Source organism: Xenopus laevis, chromosome 5L, assembly GCF_017654675.1.
Source record: "Xenopus laevis strain J_2021 chromosome 5L, Xenopus_laevis_v10.1, whole genome shotgun sequence".
Taxonomy (NCBI): domain Eukaryota; kingdom Metazoa; phylum Chordata; class Amphibia; order Anura; family Pipidae; genus Xenopus; species Xenopus laevis.
The window spans coordinates 48,378,366-48,399,951 of record NC_054379.1 but is presented as its reverse complement, the minus strand read 5'-3'; the positions used below and the strand labels follow the sequence as shown (position 1 = coordinate 48,399,951).

Here is a 21,586-nt window from a genome sequence, read left to right as displayed (position 1 = left end):
ACGTGTTTTTTTGTTTGCCAGATACATTGGGAAAACTGTATTTCTTTAAATAAGAGCCACGGTTTCATCTGTACAGTATTCTGCATTCTGGAAAAGGAATATGCTTGGAAGTCAGACAAGCTGGTGAAAAGGAATCTTGCTAATTGTTAGCTTTTAGGCATTTCTTCTCTCCACACCCGCAGAAAATATTTGGAATTTTGTTTCAGTAGCACAACTTCCCTTGGGTGCGGTGGTTTATTGTTAATGCCAGAAAAACTAGAAGGGGAAAAAAAAGAGATAAATCCAAAAACTACTAAGAATGAACTCTTGAATTTAAAAAAATGTCATCATTCTTTCCACTAATCCATCCCAGATGTCTCCTCTTGAAACACTTTTGTTCCATTAATGGAACGTCACACTCAAATGCTTCCAGGTCATGGCACCACACATCAACAAATCTAAATCCACTATCAACGTGCAACAAAGACATCCCATAGGATGACCACACATTATTGTCTTACAACAAACATAACCATATTCATGTCCTGTTAAATGTCAGCATCTTCTGCTTTCAGATGATAATATCACAGTATTTACTTGCTTATCTTCAGCACACTTTATTATTTCCCTGGATGGTGTTACAAAGAAGTGAGATGAAAGATCAAGCTGTAGGAGCATTTGGCAAACAGAGTTGTTGTACCTTCGGAATAGCTGTGTAAATGTAGACAGTCCTTGATCTTATTTCTGGCCTCTGCCTAAAGCAATTTCAAATGCTCTGATTACTTCTACTGTCCCTATTCCTGATTAAATATGTGCCCCATGGGATCACTATTCTTTTAGCAAAGGGTATCTAACTGTACAGTGGAAAATGTTATAGACACCAATTGAAGGAGAACTATTTATACTGTGCTTTTCCCAACTACTTTTATTGCTTTACAGAAATCAAGGCAGTCATTATAGGGACAATAAGTATGAGAAGATGAAGTGAATTGTCCAGGGTCACTAGGGTCTCTAGTATGAGATCATACACCTAAGGCTGATCAATCAACCTTTAGGCTAATGTTATATGACATGCCATGTCTATGACAAGATATGCCGCAATGAGGTTTAGGACATAGACAACTGATAGGTTATATGGGTTGAATCTAGTTCTCCAGTTCTGTTCTATGTTTATTTCCCCTTCTTACAAAAATGCACAAATGACATAAAAATGTTAACATAATCCAGCCCACAGCTATCTATGCAAGGGTCAAAAATGGGTTGACTTCATTGCCCCAACACACACAGTGGCACAGTCACAAAAAAAAATACTTACAGGTTCCAAGACAGAGGCTTAGTAGGTATAGAAGAACAAGGTGGCAATAGAGAGGCAGGATTTGGATATGATCAAGATTTTTATATTAATGTAACCAGAGCTCTTCAGTTGCATCCTTTATCCATTTACACATTGTTGGTAATGAAACATGGTGCATTGTTATGAACCAATTCCCAAAGTGTTGGTAGTGTAGCACATAGGTGTGGTTATTATCTCCGGTTTACACTTCAAGAATAATTATACCCATGCTGCTTGTGGTGCTTACTAGCTGGAGTTGCAGCAAGCCATGTTTGAAGTTGATCCACAATAATTTGCTGCATTTTGATACTATTACTGTTTCCCACAATAAGTAATGAGGTCAAAATACAGAGGAATATGTTTACAAACCAGCACCCCATGCCTAAACAGGTTATCTGTGGGTTCTGGCAAATGCCAGATTGGCTGCTGTAATATGTCATAGAAAGTCACTATTTAGTGGGCTGGTGGGGGCTTTTTAGGCCTCTGTGTACCAGGACCTATTTTGACTCCTTGTACAGACCCACAGTACCCCAAAGTTCTGCCTACTAAATATTGTGTCACTAATAATACCATTATTTTCAATGTCTGTTTATTGATTGCTCCAGCTAATCCTACTTCCATTAGTTAAATTGCAACAATATCCCACCTTTCGCCACCAGTTGTGTAATTTGATTTGTTTTTGGGTCCCACTGCAAATTCTTTCTTAGGCTCATCTTAAAAACTGTTGGGATGATGATGTCTTAATCTGGGTCCTAGCAGCCACCAGATCTACTTTCTCTGTTGATATATCTGTGACCCCCAGTTCAGAGGGATGTGTTCAATGTTGAAACCTGCACTGGTCCTGTCAACTAGTTTTAAGAGTAGAAACATGTTTGAACAAAAGGGTAGGAATCAAGATATCATTGATATGGAGAAGATTAAGCAATGTGAGGATAATAATGACCATGCAGAGAGCAATGAGGTGGAGCAGTCACTAAATAATCCCCAATATATGGGCCTCTTGGGAAAGAGTTTTGATAGATCATCCTGTTATCACTTGGGTTGGTTATGACAAAATGTGGTTTGAGTGAGATTTGCATAATTTTAAATAAAGAACTATCCAATAAAACCCACTAATTTGGATAAATGAGGGACTTATTCCCTTGATTTTGCAAAGGAGATATAATTATTTCAGTAATGGAACAACAACAAAACTGCAGAGCTTTACTTAATGGAACTTGCTCTATCCTGGCACCTGATTATAATAGTCAAGGTACTTGACAACAATTTTAAAACCAAGCATTTACAACATGCAAAGATATTTCAACACACTACTCTGTTGTGAATAGAAAGCATACAAATAAAGGTCAAGAGGTAGAAAGTTCCTATTCGTTGGAGCTTACATTTTATTTTGAATAACAATAAATCACAGCAAGATCTGACAAATTATAATATTCTGTGTTGTCTTTTGAACACCAACATTAGTTAAACATGGTTGATAGTGACCAGTTTAGGATTCCAGTTTAGGAGACCCACACCACAAGTTGAATAATCCGTCATGCCCCATCTTGTTATATTTTGCATGGGAAGGTTTGTTTTAAAGGGTTTATGTGAAAACTGAAGAAATGCGGCAATTATTGTAATCTGCATACTGTGTCCTGGAGCAAAGTTAGTCTGTTTAAAATGTAAAAAAAAATTATTGCTTTTTTTTTTTTACTATATAGTGTAATGCAATTTCTTTCCCCAGGAGTCTACAGCTCAGATACCAACACATGTTTATTGCTGATAGCAGGCGACAGGCAGCATCACGCACACAATATGACTTATGCATGATTTTCTTCGGATTAAGCTTACTTCCACAAAATCTGGAGCCCAGGGAGATGAGTAGAAAGAAAGACTGTGGTAGTCAGAAGTGAAAGCTGCCAAAATCTGAACTCGTATGTTCTAATGTAAAGTGGTGGAAATGTCAATTCAAAAGGAAATGCAAAAAACGGTGTATCTGATAGATACTCCTAAGGAATCGTAGACGTGTAAGCACTAAACCCATGAAATGTGGTATGAATTTGTTTTCTTGTGGTGTAAGGAAAGAAGTAAGTAATAAGGATAATTAAACATAACAAGTTAATTGTGGGAAAAAATATCACAACGCACTGTTAATTATATTTTGTCCATACTTTCATTGCCACATTATTTGCTCATTTTCTAGAAAAAATACTTTCTTCCCTATAACATACACCAGTAAAATACCTTTGTGAGGCAACCCTATCACCCTAATCATTGAACACTGAGACCGTGTGCTTGCAATCCTATATTTTACAAATTACTTTACATGCATCTACCCTCTTTCTGTCAAAATTCTGTAAATGAGTTATATTTATAACAATACTTCTGGGTTTTCCACTGGCATAATCCCCACTACACCTGTTTTGCATAAGCAAGTCTTGTAGCATATCTGAACACTGCTGAAAAAGTCGTTGTGCTTAAGGCAGACTGGGCAGAACATGGGCAGATAAAGAGCAACGTCTATTTAAAGTCCTCATTTTTTTTACTCAGACAGGAATATCAGAGATTATCAGGGAAAAGATCAAGGATGAATGGTTTCTTAAAGCAAGTTTAACAGATATATTTAACAATAAAACAAAATAAGGAAGTCTTGTCTTTGGTTTCCTTCCAACAATCTAGAACCTATTAGATCCCTTTATGCTTTGAATATCTACTTCATACTTCAGCTCCATCTTTCCACCACCTTACTGCCCTGCTGCTATGTCCCTAATTTATCACAGAAATGCTGGCAATTTAAGATGGCCATACACAGGCCCATAAAAGTTTGTGGGGCCCTCCGACGGGCTTCCCCGATCGATATCTGGGTGAAAGTCAGGGGCGTCGGATCGTGGACCGCAGCTGTTCGCTGATGCAATCCCACAACCTATATGCCATACATTATGATTCGATCGTTGGCCCTAGGGCCCACAATCAGATCAGCCCAATATTGCCCACCTCAAAGTGAGCATATCGGGGAGATAGCCACTCGTTTTGGAAATCGCCAAACGAGCGGATCTCTATGTGTATGGCTACGTATGGGTGACAAAAGGACAATTTACGACTTCCTGGGCAATGTGCAAACTTTGAACACTGCCTTCCGCTAGGGTACAATTGTTGAGGTCTCTCTGCTCTGTTTTGAGCACAGTTGTCTTGCAATTGTTGTTGATGAATACAGAGCTGGCTGCATGCTCTTGTGTCCCTACTGCTCTTTCACTTCCGCCTGGGCAATTTTAAATGATCCCTATTATCTGGCCATACATTGGCTGATAAAAGCTGCTGGCTTGTTCCACTCTAGACCAAGTCTATAGCTGTATGGCTATATGGGCCTTACTAATGGCCTGCTTGCTGATATAGAAAGTGTCAACTGTCTCAGACAGACATAAAGCACAAGGTTGACTAGCAGTCCTGGAACTAATCTGTTAGGAACCTGGGGATATGTAAACCCATCTTGGATTTCCCCAGGTAAACTAATGTTGACCTTGCCACACACCACAAATAGGGTTTGACATTTCTGAAAAACTGACAAATTGATCTGTGTGTCAATCAATTCCTTAAATGCTTTTTTGAATGTCAGGAAAACAGTCCTAACAGTTAGAACAGTATGAAAATATAGCATTGCTGTTAACACCTTGCTGATTCCACAGTTTGATATTTGGTGAATCTGCCCCTAAATATCATAATTTAATACACAGCCAACATCTATATTTTGGTATATCTGCTAGCCAACAGACTAATGCACTTATCTACTAGCAAGCATGATGCCTCAGAGGAAGACATGAATGGCTGTGAGGGATTGATTGTCATAGGTAATGTAGAATTAATGATTTAATGATGGAAATATTCCCTGAAAGTAGCAAAAGAACCTTACTTTCTTTCTTTTTGCAGTAAGCTCAAACTTATTTGTTAATGCCAGCATATACTGCATGTTGTATTTATCTAGTGAATTCACTAATAAGTCAGCTTTTCTATCTCCCTTTAAGGCCTTTTCCTTTTCACTGGAATGTACTTGGTAATAAGCACAAAAGGCCCTGCCGAGTCATTCTTTTTCTTCTATAACGTGTGTTAATAATTTATACAATATCTAACCAGCTGAAAATGAAAAGCAATAAAAGAAGAAACATGATATAGAGCACAAATCCTTGACATTACATTCTTTTTCAGTTAAATTTGAATATTAGTAATTTACTATGACTTTTTGATATAAGCCTAAACAATGAAAATGTTGAATCTGACAGCAGATAATCACCAACTGGCTTCTCTAGTACTTGAACTAGTGAACTAGTGATGGGCAAATGTTTGGTTTTCTTTTGCGGAGAAATTTGCAATACACTTTGATGTCAGTGGGTGTTTTTTCAAGGTGACTATTTTTTTTTAACATAACCCATCCTCACCTACTGCAGCCCAGATGACTGATGGGCTAATAACTGTGCCCCCCTGTGGGGAGAGCCCTGCTCACTTAGTAGCATGGTGCCCCATCATTACTGATTCTGGTGCTGTCATGAAGGACCACTATGGCAGCTATGGGCCCGAAATAGCTCTTTAAACACAAATTGTAAAGGGGAAGAGATGGGAGGGATGGGTCAGTATTAGAGCAAGAGGAGAGGGATGGAGAGTTGGACAGGAGGGAGGGAGGGAGTGGGAGAGAAAGAGTGAACAGAGGAGTAACCTATGAGTAATGTAACATGTAAACGTGCTTACTTGGCCTGCAGCCATGTGCTTTTATATTGTCACAAAACAGGTCACAAAACTCCTTGGATGCTTTTTTTAAATTGCACTAGGTTAGAAGGTTAAGAGCCTACTGGTATACATTGAAGGATTCCACTCATCTAGTAAAGCCCTTTTAATTTCACCCATATACAAAATTGCTATACCCTTTGTGAAATCATTACATACAAAATCTGTTATACAAAAATAATGCAATGAAGTCTGTCTCTAAAGTAAAAAAAGCATGAATTACATTAATAAATGATCATAGTCCACAGCATTACAGAACTGCCAACACAGGTAAAACCTTCGATCTGTCAAACCCTAGGAGAACACGGGACAGCTGCCAAGGCTAAGGGGCATATTAATTAAGGTTTGCAAATAAGGGGCAACAGAATATGCCATATAGTGCCAATTTAACACAACAATGTGTAATGCCATATATATTTTAATGAAATGTTGGCCATTGGAACTCAGTGTCCATTGTATAAATGGTGTAATAACAGGTTCTAGCTTGAAAAAACGGTGTAAAATTGCATTAAGCTATGGAACTCTATACACAGCATTTTAAACCGATTTTTCATTCAGAAATAATTACCTTACATAAATTTGTCCCATTAACATCAGTTGGTACCACCAAGGAGGTGTATAATAATGGCATTATAAAATACACATCTCTATACAAATACTCTAGGTAATGGATTATTTCCACAACTGCAATGCATAACATGTGCATAATTCTGCATTAGGACAACACGAACACATTTTTTTATTGTAACACTGTTTTTGATGTAAATTATAGTACACGTCTTTATAAATATGCTGCTGTAGTTCTGCTGCTGAAATCAATAATGAGGGAATAGTAATGCATTTGACATCTTTTCACTGTTATAAGGCTATATTATCGCTTTCAGGTCAGACTCTCATTTTGCTCTCATGTGTACATATTGGCAGCTGCTAATTATCCGCTTCACACAAGCTCAGTCCACAGACTGACACAAATCCTTGTTTACTTTGTTTTCTTTGAGGGATTGCGCTGTAACCAAATGTGGCTTTTCCATCTTTTTTAAGACAGCTAAATATTTATTCATATATACAGGTTCAGCCCTTGGCTGCATTAACCCTTCTAGGGACTACGGGGAGGCACATTTATCAAGGGTCGAATTTTCGAATTCATGTGAGTTTTTTTTTTTTTAAACTCCCTAAAATTCGAATGAATTCCAAATTCAACTTGGGGAAATTTATCAATAAAATTTAATTTTCAAAACAACCCCAAAACTCGAATCAAATTAGATTTGATTTTGGTCAAATTCGATGTTTTTTTCTCTGAAAAGGCTGCAAACATCTACAAATTGATCCCTGGACCTCTCCCATTGACTTAAACAGTAATTTGGCAGGTTTTAGGTGGCGAATAGGCCAATTTGAATTCTTAAAGGGCCAGAGTATGATATATTTCTAAATTCCAATTCAAATTTTTTTAAAAAAAACTCGGAATCGAGTTGCCGAATTTGACAGTTTTGACCATAAAAAAAATTCTAATTCTAATTTTCAATTCGATCATTAGTTAGGTAACCAAAACTATCAGCCTCCTACATATAGAATGCAGGCTTGTGTTTTTGGTAAATACCAAAACAATATAATCATATATGGCAAAGGAAATGTCAGTTTGAATGCAAAATAACTGCAGGTTGATTTTGATGTTTTAGGATATCAATTGTCAGTTCCCAGACCAAACCTTCCTGTTTGTTTTGATTGCAGAAGACAATAGCCATTCCTTTATTTTGTGCCAATAACATATAAATTTCAGAGGCCACAAGTCAGAATATACCAGCTGCATAAGTGACCCATTTTATGATCAGAATAAGCAGTAGACAGTGGACAAGACCCACTGGGGTCAGTATTACAGCAGTAGATAGAAAAATGGAAACAAAGAGCTTATGTACAGACACAGGGTGTGAAAACCTGTGCATGTGCTTCATTATATAAAAGAATATTATTCAACCTGCAGTGCTCATATCAGCATTCACCAGAAGTTCAGCAATGGCTTGTGAAGTTTGGACTGCCCTAAAACAGTGTTTTACAGACACCATCATGCTTTACTGTTAGACACTACCTTACATTTCAAGAAGCAACTATTCTCTTTAATATCATATCTTTTTAACAAAGAAACAGACAAACACTCAATGTCATTAGCACTGTATCTTAAATGAAAACATAAACAACAGACAATTGATATTTTAATAAGTGACCTGTTAAACAACTGGGCATATACATAAAATACATATAAATATTGTCCTTTTACATATTTTACATTGAAACACCATTTTGTGATATTTGTGTGTCACTCACTGATCACCTGACAGGAAATAACTGTACTGTAACTGTAACAGGAAGGAGTGCTGAAATAAAAGACACAGCAATTTGGCTGGAGTAACCAGGGGTGCTTCGCCAATGAGGCAAGTTGAGGCAGCGCCCCACTAGGTACCAGGGGCAGCAAAAATGCTGCTCCTGGTACTTTAAGAGCGAATTTCCGGGGGAGGGGGGGGGCAGCAGCAACTGCTGCTGCCTCAGGCAGCGGAGGGGCCAAGATCGCCCCTGGGAGTAACCTAGCATGTATGTGTGCCCCTGGTTTGTGTGTGAGCACAGTGCTTCAAACAAGACATTTGTACTAACAATGACTTACTAATTCAGAAAAGTCAATAGCCAAAGCCAAATCTGTTTAAGAACCAGTAAAAATCACAGCAAAAAGAATGAAGCAATATGGGAATTAACAAAGGAAATTTACATCGATAAATTGTATTAAAAGAATGGCACATTCACAAAAGCCTGCTCGTTGTCATTATGTGATTTTATTTTAATTAACTTTAACCAATTCTGGACTAATGCGGCATTCATGGATCCCCCCAATCTCTGATATCCCACAACTCCATCACCAAGCTCCAATTGAACATCTCAGTATTCACTATGGCTCCTGTATTCACTATAAAACGGAAATATGACTGCTTACCTTCAATCCGTCTCAGCGCAGTCAGGCAGGCATGCTGGCTGGGGAACTCAAAGGGAGTGTTACAGGTCCGTATGGTATCGCATTCACATTTCCCATTGATGATGTTGCAACCGGTTACAAAGTTTTCATTGCAAGGGACGAAGCCATGCAATTGGTCATCATCCCAGTTTTCATCTAAAACAAAAACACATGGCTCTAATTACTCATTAACTCCAACATGAGGGTATGTGCTTAGGTTTAGGAGAAAGCAGAACATACATTGTCTTTCACATGCTTTATGTTTACAAGTCATACCATAAAAAGCTTTAATGCTAAATCAAAGAAAATAATATGAGCGGCAATTTTGTTCTCTGTTATGGCTGTGCTTAATCCCGTACAGTCTGTATCTTTCCCAACAATATGTTATTTTCAGTCTGAACAAAAGGTTTTGTGCATTTTAATTAGTTGTAATGTTTTAGTTCAGAATGTGAAAGGACCTTAACGTGAATCAAATCTGTTTCCATGAGCATTTTTTTAGCAAGATTCCTGAGACACCATGGCTGAGTTCATAACCGAATATTCTTTAATTCTAACAAATCTGCAATGATTTTATACATGAATACATTTTCATTAACATTGATAGGAATGTGTCACTATTACTAAAACAACTTATGGGCACAATATTCTTTCTAAAGTAAATTGCTCCCAAGTTGCCCCAGCCCAGTGATATTAACCACAGACAACACTCTGACGTGGCTTTAGGTTCCTGAGAGCAACAAGTAGATTTGATCAGTCTGGAGGCAATACATTACAGCAGTACAGTTTTCATTTGTACCCTAGCCCATGGAAGTATCATGCCAACCCAAATTCACCATAACTGAAGGAAGCAGAAAAGTTTATGTAGCTTTTTTCAGACCATGATGACTACAGCCTGGGGTGCCTTAGCTGCAACTTTCTAAAGAAAGAAGATTGTGCCCATTCTTCATTCATGACACAGGCACATGTCTATTGAATGTAGGAACACATCAGTTATAGAGCAAAGTAGCAAAGCTTTCATTGCGTAAACAAGCACCAAACCTCATTTAAACATGTAGCAGGAACAACCTGCCAAAACATAGTGGAAAAGCTATAACATGCACATATTTCCATTTGACAGTCTTATATACACCCTAGGCAGTGGCAGATTACCATCAGCTCACTGCACTGTAATGACTGAAGGGAATTCACATAAGTGGCATTAGTGTGAAACTGGAATTCAAGTGGAGTAATATATGTATTTATACCACAAAAACAACGGCAAACGTTAACAGCAGTTTCAGACTTTCTTTTTTCAGGTTTTATGTCAACTTACTCCAATTTTTTCTTATGTCAAAAAGCTGGAGTAGGCAATGTTTCTGGCAATTCAACTCAATCTTTCTAATTTTAACATTACTAACATACTAACACAAGCAAAATGGTGTTAATCCCATGCATCAAAAGGGTAGGACTGGTCTACTGGGGAAAATTACAAAGTGACCCTACCACCCTCCATCGCTTCCACCAATTTCCCTGTAGTGTCTTTGAAGGGAGTGGTCTGTAGCAGCAGCTGCATGCAGTGGTGGTAGAGCTGGTTCCATGGGTCCTTGAGCTTTGTTTCCCTAGTGGGCTCACAGAACACCAGTCCAAAAATGTGCACAAACCTTAAATTGCCATGGAGCACAGAACAATGATTTACTGCTAATGTGTAAAACATGTTTTTCAAAGGAAAACTAAACCGTAATAATATACTGAGCTTAATACAACAGCCTGAAGGTTCAGCATCTCTACAACAGTAATAATAATGGCACTATTGTCATGAATATGAGAATCTGAATTCAGCCTTAAACTGTGTCTTTATAATATATATATGGAACTCTGAGGTAACTTCTAATATCCTCATATTTTACAACTGGGGGTACTTTATTTATTATAATACACAAGTTTCAGTGAGTCATGTGACAGAAATGACATCAGAACTCATCGTTTATAACTGATGACATCAGAACTCACCGTTTATAAGGATATAATTTACAAGATATTCATGGCTTTTGTGTATTATAGCAGTATTACACGCTTTGTCCAATAGAGGAGGTGGTTACACTTAAACTGTTGCAAGGGCTTTGCCCAATAACAAAGGATAAGAGAACTACATAGGAAGGTAGGGGATTAACTATACAGGGATAGGATATGCTATAGGTCCCTACACACACACACACACACACACACACACACACACACACACACACACATATATACACTCAATTCCGAACTGGTGCACTCAAAATCCAATATAACAAATGCCTGGGTGCTAGGTTATAGAGATCAGTATCCAAACCGCACTCCCAGGTCTTGTGAGTGTGTTTTTTTTGTTGTATGATATTTTTCAGAGGGGTTATATATTGAGAGTATGTAAATTAAGCCTTGCCCACGTGCACCCAATAAGAAAGGTGAGGAGCGGCATTTCAGCTTGTTTGTTTACATTTTTTTTTATTTTGGAGAGGTGGCTCTCTCCTTAAATGCTCACTCTCCCAACCCCCGCCTAATGGTGTCTTTGGAAGAGATCATGCTTAAAGTGGACCCGTCACCCAGACACAAAAATCTGTATAATAAAAGTCCTTTTCAAATTAAACATGAAATCCAATTTCAATTTTTTATTAAAGCATTCATAACTGTTGTAAACTCATTTAAAAATCTCAGCTGTCAATCAAATATTGTCTGCCCCGCCTCTATGCCTAGGCATAGAGGCGGGGCAGACAACTGCTTTCACTTTCCATTCAGCACTTCCTAGATGTAACTGCTCTCCCCACATTCCCCCGTTCTCTTCACCGTTTAATTGTGTAACCAGGGCATGGGAATGGACATCGGGTCCCCCATTCTGGTGCACAAACAAGATTCTGAGATGATGCAACACTTGCCTTAATAACAGTGTCCACAAAATGGCTCCTGCCTGCTTTTTATAATTGTGAATTCCCAGACTGAAGGAAACAAGATTCAAATAATTTATATAGTGTAATTAAAGTTCATTTTGCTTGACTAATGTGATAAAATAGGATTTTGAATAATTTTTTTGGGTGACGGGTCCACTTTAATAAAGAAATAGAGCAGGTATGGTCTTTCTCCCCCCAAAGATAATACTTTTTTCACTTAGATACGACTGACGCATGGACATGGCCTTGACTGGCACATACACATACATTTGCACCTGGGCAGTAACCAATGGCAACCAACCAAAAAAGAGCTAATCACTGAATATGGTTGCTATGGGTTACTACCCAGGTGCAAATTTACCCACTATTTATGAATGAGCCCCAATGCATTTCTACCCCAATTCTTTTTTGAACTTTAGTTCTTTTTTAAGGCACTATTATCCTTTATTCCAATTTTGCTTTACTCCACCTTTGTTAATAACAGCCGCTGTCTTAGAGGGAATTTTTTGCATGCAGCAATGCTGGTCTACCATAATCCGTATGAGAACAGAAAGCTAAAAGCAACAGAATAATAGACTGCATACAAAACAGAGTGGACAGCTCCACAAAAATACAACAGTTGTGGCTAGACAGTATGCATACATAAAGTCATTCATAATGCCCAATAATTGTTAGGTCTAAAAAAATGAAGACTCCAGACTGAGATGCGTTTTACTGCTGAAAGATATATTTCAGATATTTACAATCATTTCTGCTTACTGTTTGCAAAAATATATTATATACTACAAACCAACATAAGGGCTGCAGTAAGAGCGTAATAACCATAGCAAACATGACTATGTTTGTGCATTATATGTATAAAACTTTGTATCTATGGACACACATAAATGTGTCCACCAGCAGTCATTAACATCAATGATAGCCAACCTTTAGCCCTCCAGATATACATTGCTTCAAAACTCCCAGCATGTCCTTACAGCTTGTGTGCTTCAGCCTAAACTTCTAATCCAGCTCCAAATTTCTTATATGCTAAGGGGATTCTTTGATTTGATGTACAGTTATGGACCTGTTATCCATAATGCTCAGGATCTGTAGGTTTTCCGGATAACAGATCTTTCCGTAATTTTAATCGTCATGCCCTAAGCCAAATATAAAATCAAGTAAAGATGAAATAAACCCAATAGGTTTGCCTCCATCTTAGTTTGGATCAAGTACAATGTACTGTTTTATTATTACAGAGAAAAAGGAAATAATTTTTAAAATGTTGGATTATTTGGATAAAATGGAGTATATGGGAGATGGCCTTTCTGTAATTCAGAGTTTTCTGGATAATCGGTTTCCGTATAATAGATCCTATACCTGTCATACCATAACTTGAGGGACACAGATATTGAGGTTAGTTATGGTGAGTTTCTAATTTCCATAATATTTATGTCTCACCTTTATAAAATGATGCTTTAAATCACATTGAGAAGAAAATACTTCACATATCTTAAGGCAAACATAGTGTAAGTTAGGCAAGAAACACCCAAGATACATAACTAATCACAACCTGTACTAACAGAACAACAGATTTATTCCAAAGTCAAGTTGCACACGATTTACTTACTGGTTTATAGTATGGCTAAACAAGACTGAAACTGCGGGGCATGAGGGGGGATTCATAAAAGTAAAGCTGACCCAAAATTAAGTTATAGTGGAGTAAAACATTTGTTTAATACAGATCATTTAAAAACAAATACATTAATGTAACATGTTTTACAACACTATGCCAAAGTGTTTCTTTTTAGATGAAAAAAAGTTAGAGTAACAGTGTTTCGATCATCTATAAACTATGAACTATATAATGGAATTCTAAATTCCATTAAGTGGAACACTTAAAGGGTGATACACCTTTAAGTTATCTTTTAGTATGTCATAGAATGATCAATTCCAAGCAGCTTTTCAAGTGGTCTTCATTATTTATGTTTTGCAGTTTTTGGATTATTTGCCTTCTTCTTCTAACTCTTTCCATCTTTCAAATAGAGGTCACAGACCCCATGCAAAAAATGAACTGTAAAGCTACAAATTTATTGTTATTGCTACTTTTTATTATTCATCTTTGCAGTCAGACCCTCTCCTATCTATTCATAGTCCAGTTCTTTTTCAAATAAATACATTGTTTGGACCATATCAACCAGATTATGAAATTGTAAATTGGAGACGTGCTGAATAAAAAACAAAATAACTAAAAACAAACACGAATAATATGGAATGAGAGCTAATTGCAAATAGTCTCAGAATATTGCTCTCTACATCATACTATGAGTAAACACAAAGGTGAACAACCCATTTAAGAATAGCAGCCCATTAACTAGAATTTTCCATTTTCCGGAGTCCTGTTTAAGAAAACAATTTTTATTTCCTTTATCTTGATAATAAAAAAAAAAAACATTATTGGCACAATAAAACCCTATGTCCAGTTGTACCAGGCCCATTCTTTAAAATCAGTGCCCAACCTTGTTAATGCTATTAAAGGGATACTGTCATGGAAAAAATTTTTTTTTCAAAATGAATCAGTTAATAGTGCTGCTCCAGCAGAATTCTGCACTGAAATCCATTTCTCAAAAGAGCAAACAGATTTTTTCATATTCAATTTTGAAATCTGACATGGGGCTAGACATTTTGTCAATTTCCCAGCTGCCCCTGGTCATGTGACTTGTGCCTGCACTTTAGGAGAGAAATGCTTTCTGGCAGGCTGCTGTTTTTCCTTCTCAATGTAACTGAATGTGTCTCAGTGGGACATGGGTTTTTACTATTGAGTGTTGTTCTTAGATCTACCAGGCAGCTGTTATCTTGTGTTAGGGAGCTGTTATCTGGTTACCTTCCCATTGTTCTTTTGTTTGGCTGCTGGGGGGAAAAGGGAGGGGGTTGATATCACTCCGACTTGCAGTACAGCAGTAAAGAGTGATTGAAGTTTATCAGAGCACAAGTCACATGACTTGGGGCAGCTGGGAAATTGACAATATGTCTAGCCCCATGTCAGATTTCAAAACTGAATATGTAAAAATCTGTTTGCTCTTTTGAGAAATGGATTTCAGTGCAGAATTCTGCTGGAGCAGCACTATTAACTCTTTCATTTTGAAAAAATTTTTTTTTCCCATGACAGTATCCCTTTAAGGCTGAACGAAAGCAGATGCGGATATATAAGTAAAGACAGTAGCAACTTCATATCAAAACCCTTGGTTTTGGAAAGTTTATTTCGACAGTATGTAGCTACTAAAGGTATGGGATCAATTAGCCGGAAACCTGTTATCCACAAAGCTTCGAATTACTGATAGGCTGCCTCCCATAGACTCCATTTTATCCGAAAAATCCAAATTTTCAAACATGATTTCCTTTTTCTCTATAATAATAAACAATACCTTGTACTTGATCCAAACTAAGATATAATTAATCCTTATTGGAAGCAAAACCAGCCTATTGGGTTCATTTAATGTTTACATGATTTTCTAGTTGACTTGGGACATGAAAATCCAAATTACAGAAAGATCCCTTATACGGAAAGCGTCATGTCCCAAGCATTCTGGATAACAGGTCCCATTCCTATACTTCAGATGCCCTTTTAAATACCACAGTGATATTTTGTTATTAGGTAGATTTACTTAGGGGCAGATTTAGTAAGGGTAGAATAGTAAATTCGAATTGTATTCACATAAAATTCATATAAAATGAAATCTGCCCATAAATGTTTAGTGGTCTTATTTGCTCAATCATTGGTAACCTCTCTAATCTTACTGTCCTGGTTATAAATCTATTATAAATCTATCACAGGCCTCTCCAGCCAGCAATGTTTTAAGTCTTTCAGACAAAAGATCACTGATTTTGCCATGACTGCTCTGATTCCACATCTAGAATCCTATTCTGTAGAGCAAGATGAGACAGCTGTAGTTCTACTCTGCACAGTTCAAAATTGTATGCAGAGAAACAAACGCAGCCATAAGTAATACAATGTGCGCACACAAACTGAATTCATTTCCCAGGATAGTATAAATGAATATGGCTTCATTTATAAAGAAAGGAGAGTACAATGTCCTTCAGTTTACACCCAAGCTTCTCTCCCACGCACTTTTTCACGTCTCATCCTGCCTTTTGTTATCTTATCTGTTTTCATCCTCCTCTTTACTAGCTAGTTATCCATATACAAGTTCAAAGTAACACATACTTCCCCTTTTTTCCTTTCCACCTAATCTGCCTTCTCACATCTTTTTCCCTTTTATTTTATTCAAACCCACCGCTTCTGCTGAGTGGCTACTTCACTTATCCACCAGTTTTCAATTCAGTATTATTTTTTTCTGACCCACCCAACAGATTTTTCATTGAAATGAGCAAGTGTCTCATTAGAAAAGATGCATAACAGCTGCATTATAAGAGCTGCTCAATTGCGTGACATGAGTGTATGAATGCTTAGCACCTAAATATCCACCGTTACCCAGAGCACACATTCCAAACCAAGATCTCCGTGTCAAATTCCTGTGTTTCCACATGACTGGAATGTAAAAAAAAAATTCTACCTAACCAGTACTGGCTGCCATCCAAGCTTCTTCCCTTAGTATGAAAAGAGAGGCAGGAGAGGGATTCTTTTCCTCCATTAACTTTACTTTCTAGACCAACCTATTTACTCTTCTGTCATATCACTCCCAGAACTGAGCTTCAGAACAAAAACTGCTGGAAGGCCCTTTCCTTCAGGAATTTGGTACTTTGCAGTCTGCTTGCATCCTCTACATTTTATATAGTTCTTTGGGTTTCAAAACAAGCAAATCCAGTGAAAGAACATTTTAGTTGCCAAATCCCAGCTATTGGTATGATTTATCTCTCAGACCGAAGCTCCGTATGGAAAGCAGCAGATGTGATAGATGACAGGTGATAGAAGCACTTTACTGTACAATTTACGGAATTGGTAGATATACATTTAAAACTGCTTTTAGACCTTCTGTATTAGGTTTCAGCTGCAAAAACCAGGCCTCCCTCCCACAGCAAACTATGATTTTATTCAGTTATTCCGACTTGATGGATCCCATCACTACCACTGTATTTATTTTTATAGGTCACACTAAGAAAACCAATTGTCTGAAGAAGTTGCACTGAAACTTCCATGCATACCAATTAGTCTGTAAAGCTAGCAATATGTGCGGGACTTCTCATACACTCATTACATAGAAAAAGGAAAAATTTGGATTATTTAGTTAAATTTGGTCTGTGGAGATGGCCTTTCCGTAATTTAGAGCTTTCTGGATAATGGGTTTCCAGATAATGGATCCCATATCTGTATTCAAAAAAACTCCAAAATACAGAAATTCTATCTTCCTTGAAGTAAACTATTCTTCTATTTTTAATAATAAAACAGTGCCTTGTAGTTGATGGGTAGTAACCTGCATTTTTTGTACATTTTTGTTTTGCTTTTAGTAACCTTAAAGGGATATTGTCATGGGAAAACATGTTTTTTTTAGTGCTGCTCCAGCAGAATTCTGCACTGCAATCCATTTTTCAAAAGAGCAAACAGATTTTTTTATATTTAATTTTGAAATCTGACATGGGGCTAGACATATTGTCAGTTTCCCAGCTGCCCCAAGTCATGTGACTTGTGCTCTGATAACTCACTCTTTACTACTGCATTGGAGTGATCTCCCCCTCTCCCTTTCCCCCCATCAGACTAACAACAGAATAATGAGAAGGTAACAAGTTAAGAGCTCCCTAACACAAGATAACAGCTCACTGGTAGATATAAGAATAGCACTCAATAGTAAAAGCCAAGTCCCACTGAGACTGATTCAGTTACATTAAGTAGGAGAAATAACAGCCTGCCAGAAAGTAATTCCATCCTAAAGTGTTTGCACAAGTCACATGACTGGGGCAGCGGGGAAACTGACAATATGTCTAGCCCCATGTCAGATTTCAAAATTGAATATAAAAAAAAATCTGTTTCCTCTTTTGATAAATGGATTTCAGCGCAGAAGTCTGTTGGAGCAGCACTTATTAACTGATGAAAAAAACATATTTTCCCATGACAGCATCCCTTTAATTTATGGTTAACCAAATTACAATAACACCCCTCATGTCAAAAACGCCAAGATCCAGGCATTCCAGATAAAAGATCCTATAGCTACAAGTGAATGCATTTTCTGTGCATATCACACCACCAAAAAAAATCTTTTATGCAGATTATACGCTGCCAGCCTAAGGAGTCCTATGGAGCTGCAGACAGAGTAATGTCTAGGAGGGCTGTAAACAGGAACAAAATCATCATTGCCATTCAAGCCATACCCAAAAAAGTCACATAAAAATAATTTGTAGTTGTGTCTAGTTTGTAATTTCAGTAGTACTGTAGCTGGTAAATTGGCATGTAGCAGAATTTGGATAAACACATTCCAAGCTGTAATGTAAACAGACCTTTAGGCAAAAGGAAAAACAATGCATGATAATTTAATAAGTTTGTGGCCACTACCCAACTTTGCTTATATTCTGCTCAACAGAGAGCTAATACAGTGCAATCATATCAACAGGAGAGCAATACCTTGCTATCATGCCTGTGTAATCTGATCAATGAGGGTGATGGGGGAAACCTTGCTAACTATACATTGCAATCTAATCAATTGGGAACCAATATCTTGCTATCATTCCAGTGTAATCTGATCAATGAGGAACCAAAAATTTGCTATCCATAAAATGCAATCTAATCAATGGGGGACCAATACCTGATCTGATCAGGTATTGGTCCCCCAATATCTTGTTACTCTTCTAATGTACTCTAATAAAAGGGTTCTAGACCTTGCTATCTTTCCAGTGTAATCTGATCAATGGGGGCAATACCGTGCTATCTTTTGAAAGTAATCTAATCAATGAGAAACCAATATCTTGTTATTCTTCCACTGTGATCTCACAATGTACAGGTCAAAATGTTTATACAGTAAAGCCAGGTGTTTACCATACAATGCAATCTAATCAATGGGGGACCAATACCTTGCTATCCCTCCAGTGTAATCTGATCACGGGGGGGGGCAATACCTTACTACTCTTCCAATGTACTCTGAATACCCTGCTATCCTTCCGGTATAATCTGACCAATGGGGAGGGCAATAACTTGCTATCTATACAGTGCAATCTAATCAATTTGGAACCGATATCTTGCTATCATTACAGTGTAATCTGATCAATTGTAAACCTATATTTTGTTATTCTTCCACTGTAATCTCTGCTGAAAACGTCAAATGTAGACATTGGTGACATCATTTTTGTACAGTAAAACCAAGTACTGTGCCTGTAAATATACTTGGTGGTACAGAGTTTTCACAGATAAGGAACAAATATAATCCAATTATACGCGACACGCACATACATTTCTTTCTGTTCAACACATCGTTTTTTTTTATGTTTTACAAAATCAGGAAAAAGAAAATAAGTCATCCACATAGGCACCCACACACTTCTGCTGACTCAGTCACATTGTTCATACTGAAACCTTGACTTAACCTCGTATAAAAGCTGCACGGATAGATGTATGGATTGAATGACATTGTGAAACACGTTAAACAATTCTTTTGCTTCCCATGATTTACTTCCTGATTGGCAGTGTAATTAGCTGTTGGACAACACAGCACTATATTATGATTGACAGTTTCTGGAGTGTAGATATGCACATAATGATTACATTAAAAGGGGCAAAATGCAAGGAGTACTTTTTAAGTACTATAATATTCATCGCAATAATGATATATGTAATAAAAGGCTTAGAAGAGTGATTCCTTAACTTGTTCCATGCAGCCAACTGTGTATTGTAATGACTGACCTGCTGATTGGCAGATTTCTTTTAAAGTTTTAAAATATTATGAACTACAAAATAGCTTGGCAACCTGCCTGGGAGGACCATAATATGCCCTTTGGTGCTACACCCACATCCCTGTTTTTTCACTGGGCATCTGTTAGAAGTGCCACATACTGCAGAGCCATTTGGCAGGTATGCAGATGTATGGCTATATATATGGTGTCCCACTGTTGGCCAGTGGGCTCATCTGTTATATAGCATAGATCAATTAATATATCCCCACCTTAGGTCTCACAGACAACTACCCAAGAGACATCCGATATCCTACATTGTGCAAGGGTGCTGTAAAAATCGCAGTTCACCTTTAGGGCAGAGACACATGCTCAGATTCAAGGGGATTAGTCGCCCAGTGACAAAACTCCTCTTCTTCAGGCGATTAATCTCCCCAAACTGGCTCCCGCCAGCTAGAATGTAAATCACCGGCGTGATGGCAATCGGTGCACTTCATTTTCCGAAGTTGACCCAAGTTGCCTCACGAGGAAACTTCGGGTGACTTCAGAAAACGAATCGCTCCGAGTGCCATCCCATCGGAGAATTAGATTCTAGCCGTCAGGAGGCAGTTTGGGGAGATTAGTTGCCCCGAAGAAAAATCTAGTGTGTGCCTCTGCCCTTAAGTTAACTTTTGGAATGTTATATAATGATTAATTCTAAGCAACTTTTTAATTGTTCTTAACTTTTTTTTTAATCTTTTTTGAATTATTTGAATTCTTCTGCTGACTCTTTCCAGCTTTCAAATGGGGGTTCACTGACCCCATCTAAAAACAAATGTTCTGTAAGGCTACACATTTATTGTTATTGCTACTTTGTCCTACTTATCTTTCTATTCAGGCCCTCTCCTATTTATATTCCAGTATTATTCAAATCAATTCATGGTTGCAATGGTAATTTTGACCCTAGCAACCAGATTGCTGAAATGGCAAACTGGAGAGCTGCTGAATAAAAAGCTTAATACCTCAAAAACCACAAATAATAATAAATAAAATATCAATCTCTACATCATACTAAAAGATAATTTAAATGTCAACAACCCTTTGGACCAATCCAAAAATAAATCTTTGGGTTAGTGTGTCCACAAAGAACATTTGAGGACAAATATAAAAATATTATTACACATGGAAAGCAGTGTATATGATATTGTACAAACTGTTCTCCAGCAGGCAAGGAAAATATATGCCTAACCTAGAACTGAGCCATATATTTAACAGCAAAACAGGGTCTCCTTGCCATTAACTGCAAAGAGAATCTGCTTCCCACAGCCCGATAATATTACAGTATGCCTGTTCATGAAAGAGCAGAACTTCTCTGACATTCCTAGGAATTAGTATGAATTCATATAAAAAATGTGAAACTCCCTAAAGTAACAATAAGAGGTAAATTTACCAACCAACAGCCCAAGAGGCAATACAAAAGTATTTGCACATTCAAAAAAAGCATAACAATACAAATGTTTTGTCTTTGTGAGCACAGCAACCACTTCAAAGTATCTGACAAAACGAGTCCTCATGCAGATATACCGTTCATGTACTTATTCCAACAACACTCTGCCCCAAAGCTTTTAGGAGCTACAGAACACTTCATTTATTAGGACCGAAGTGAGAAGCTTAGAGCACATGTTTTATAGCTTCCTTCAAAACTATCATTTTAACCTTTTATTACTTAGTTCTGAGTCCATTCAACTTGGCAGTAAAAAAGTTCCATGAGGCTGCGTGTACTGGAGGTCTTAGATCCATAACTAAGTGAACTGATGTTCATACAGG

General features: G+C 37.4%; 1 protein-coding gene across 3 annotated transcripts in view; it reads right to left on the bottom strand.

Moving 5' to 3' along the window:
* The window catches only part of crim1.L (cysteine rich transmembrane BMP regulator 1 (chordin-like) L homeolog), a 496,227-nt gene that overhangs the window by 407,885 nt on the left and 66,756 nt on the right, over positions 1-21,586 (bottom strand). For all 3 annotated transcript variants that reach the window (XM_041562044.1, XM_018261588.2, NM_001170446.1), the window contains exon 2: positions 9,045-9,218. In XM_041562044.1, the coding sequence (XP_041417978.1) occupies positions 9,045-9,218 (174 nt within the window). The remainder of the gene's footprint in view (positions 1-9,044; positions 9,219-21,586) is intronic.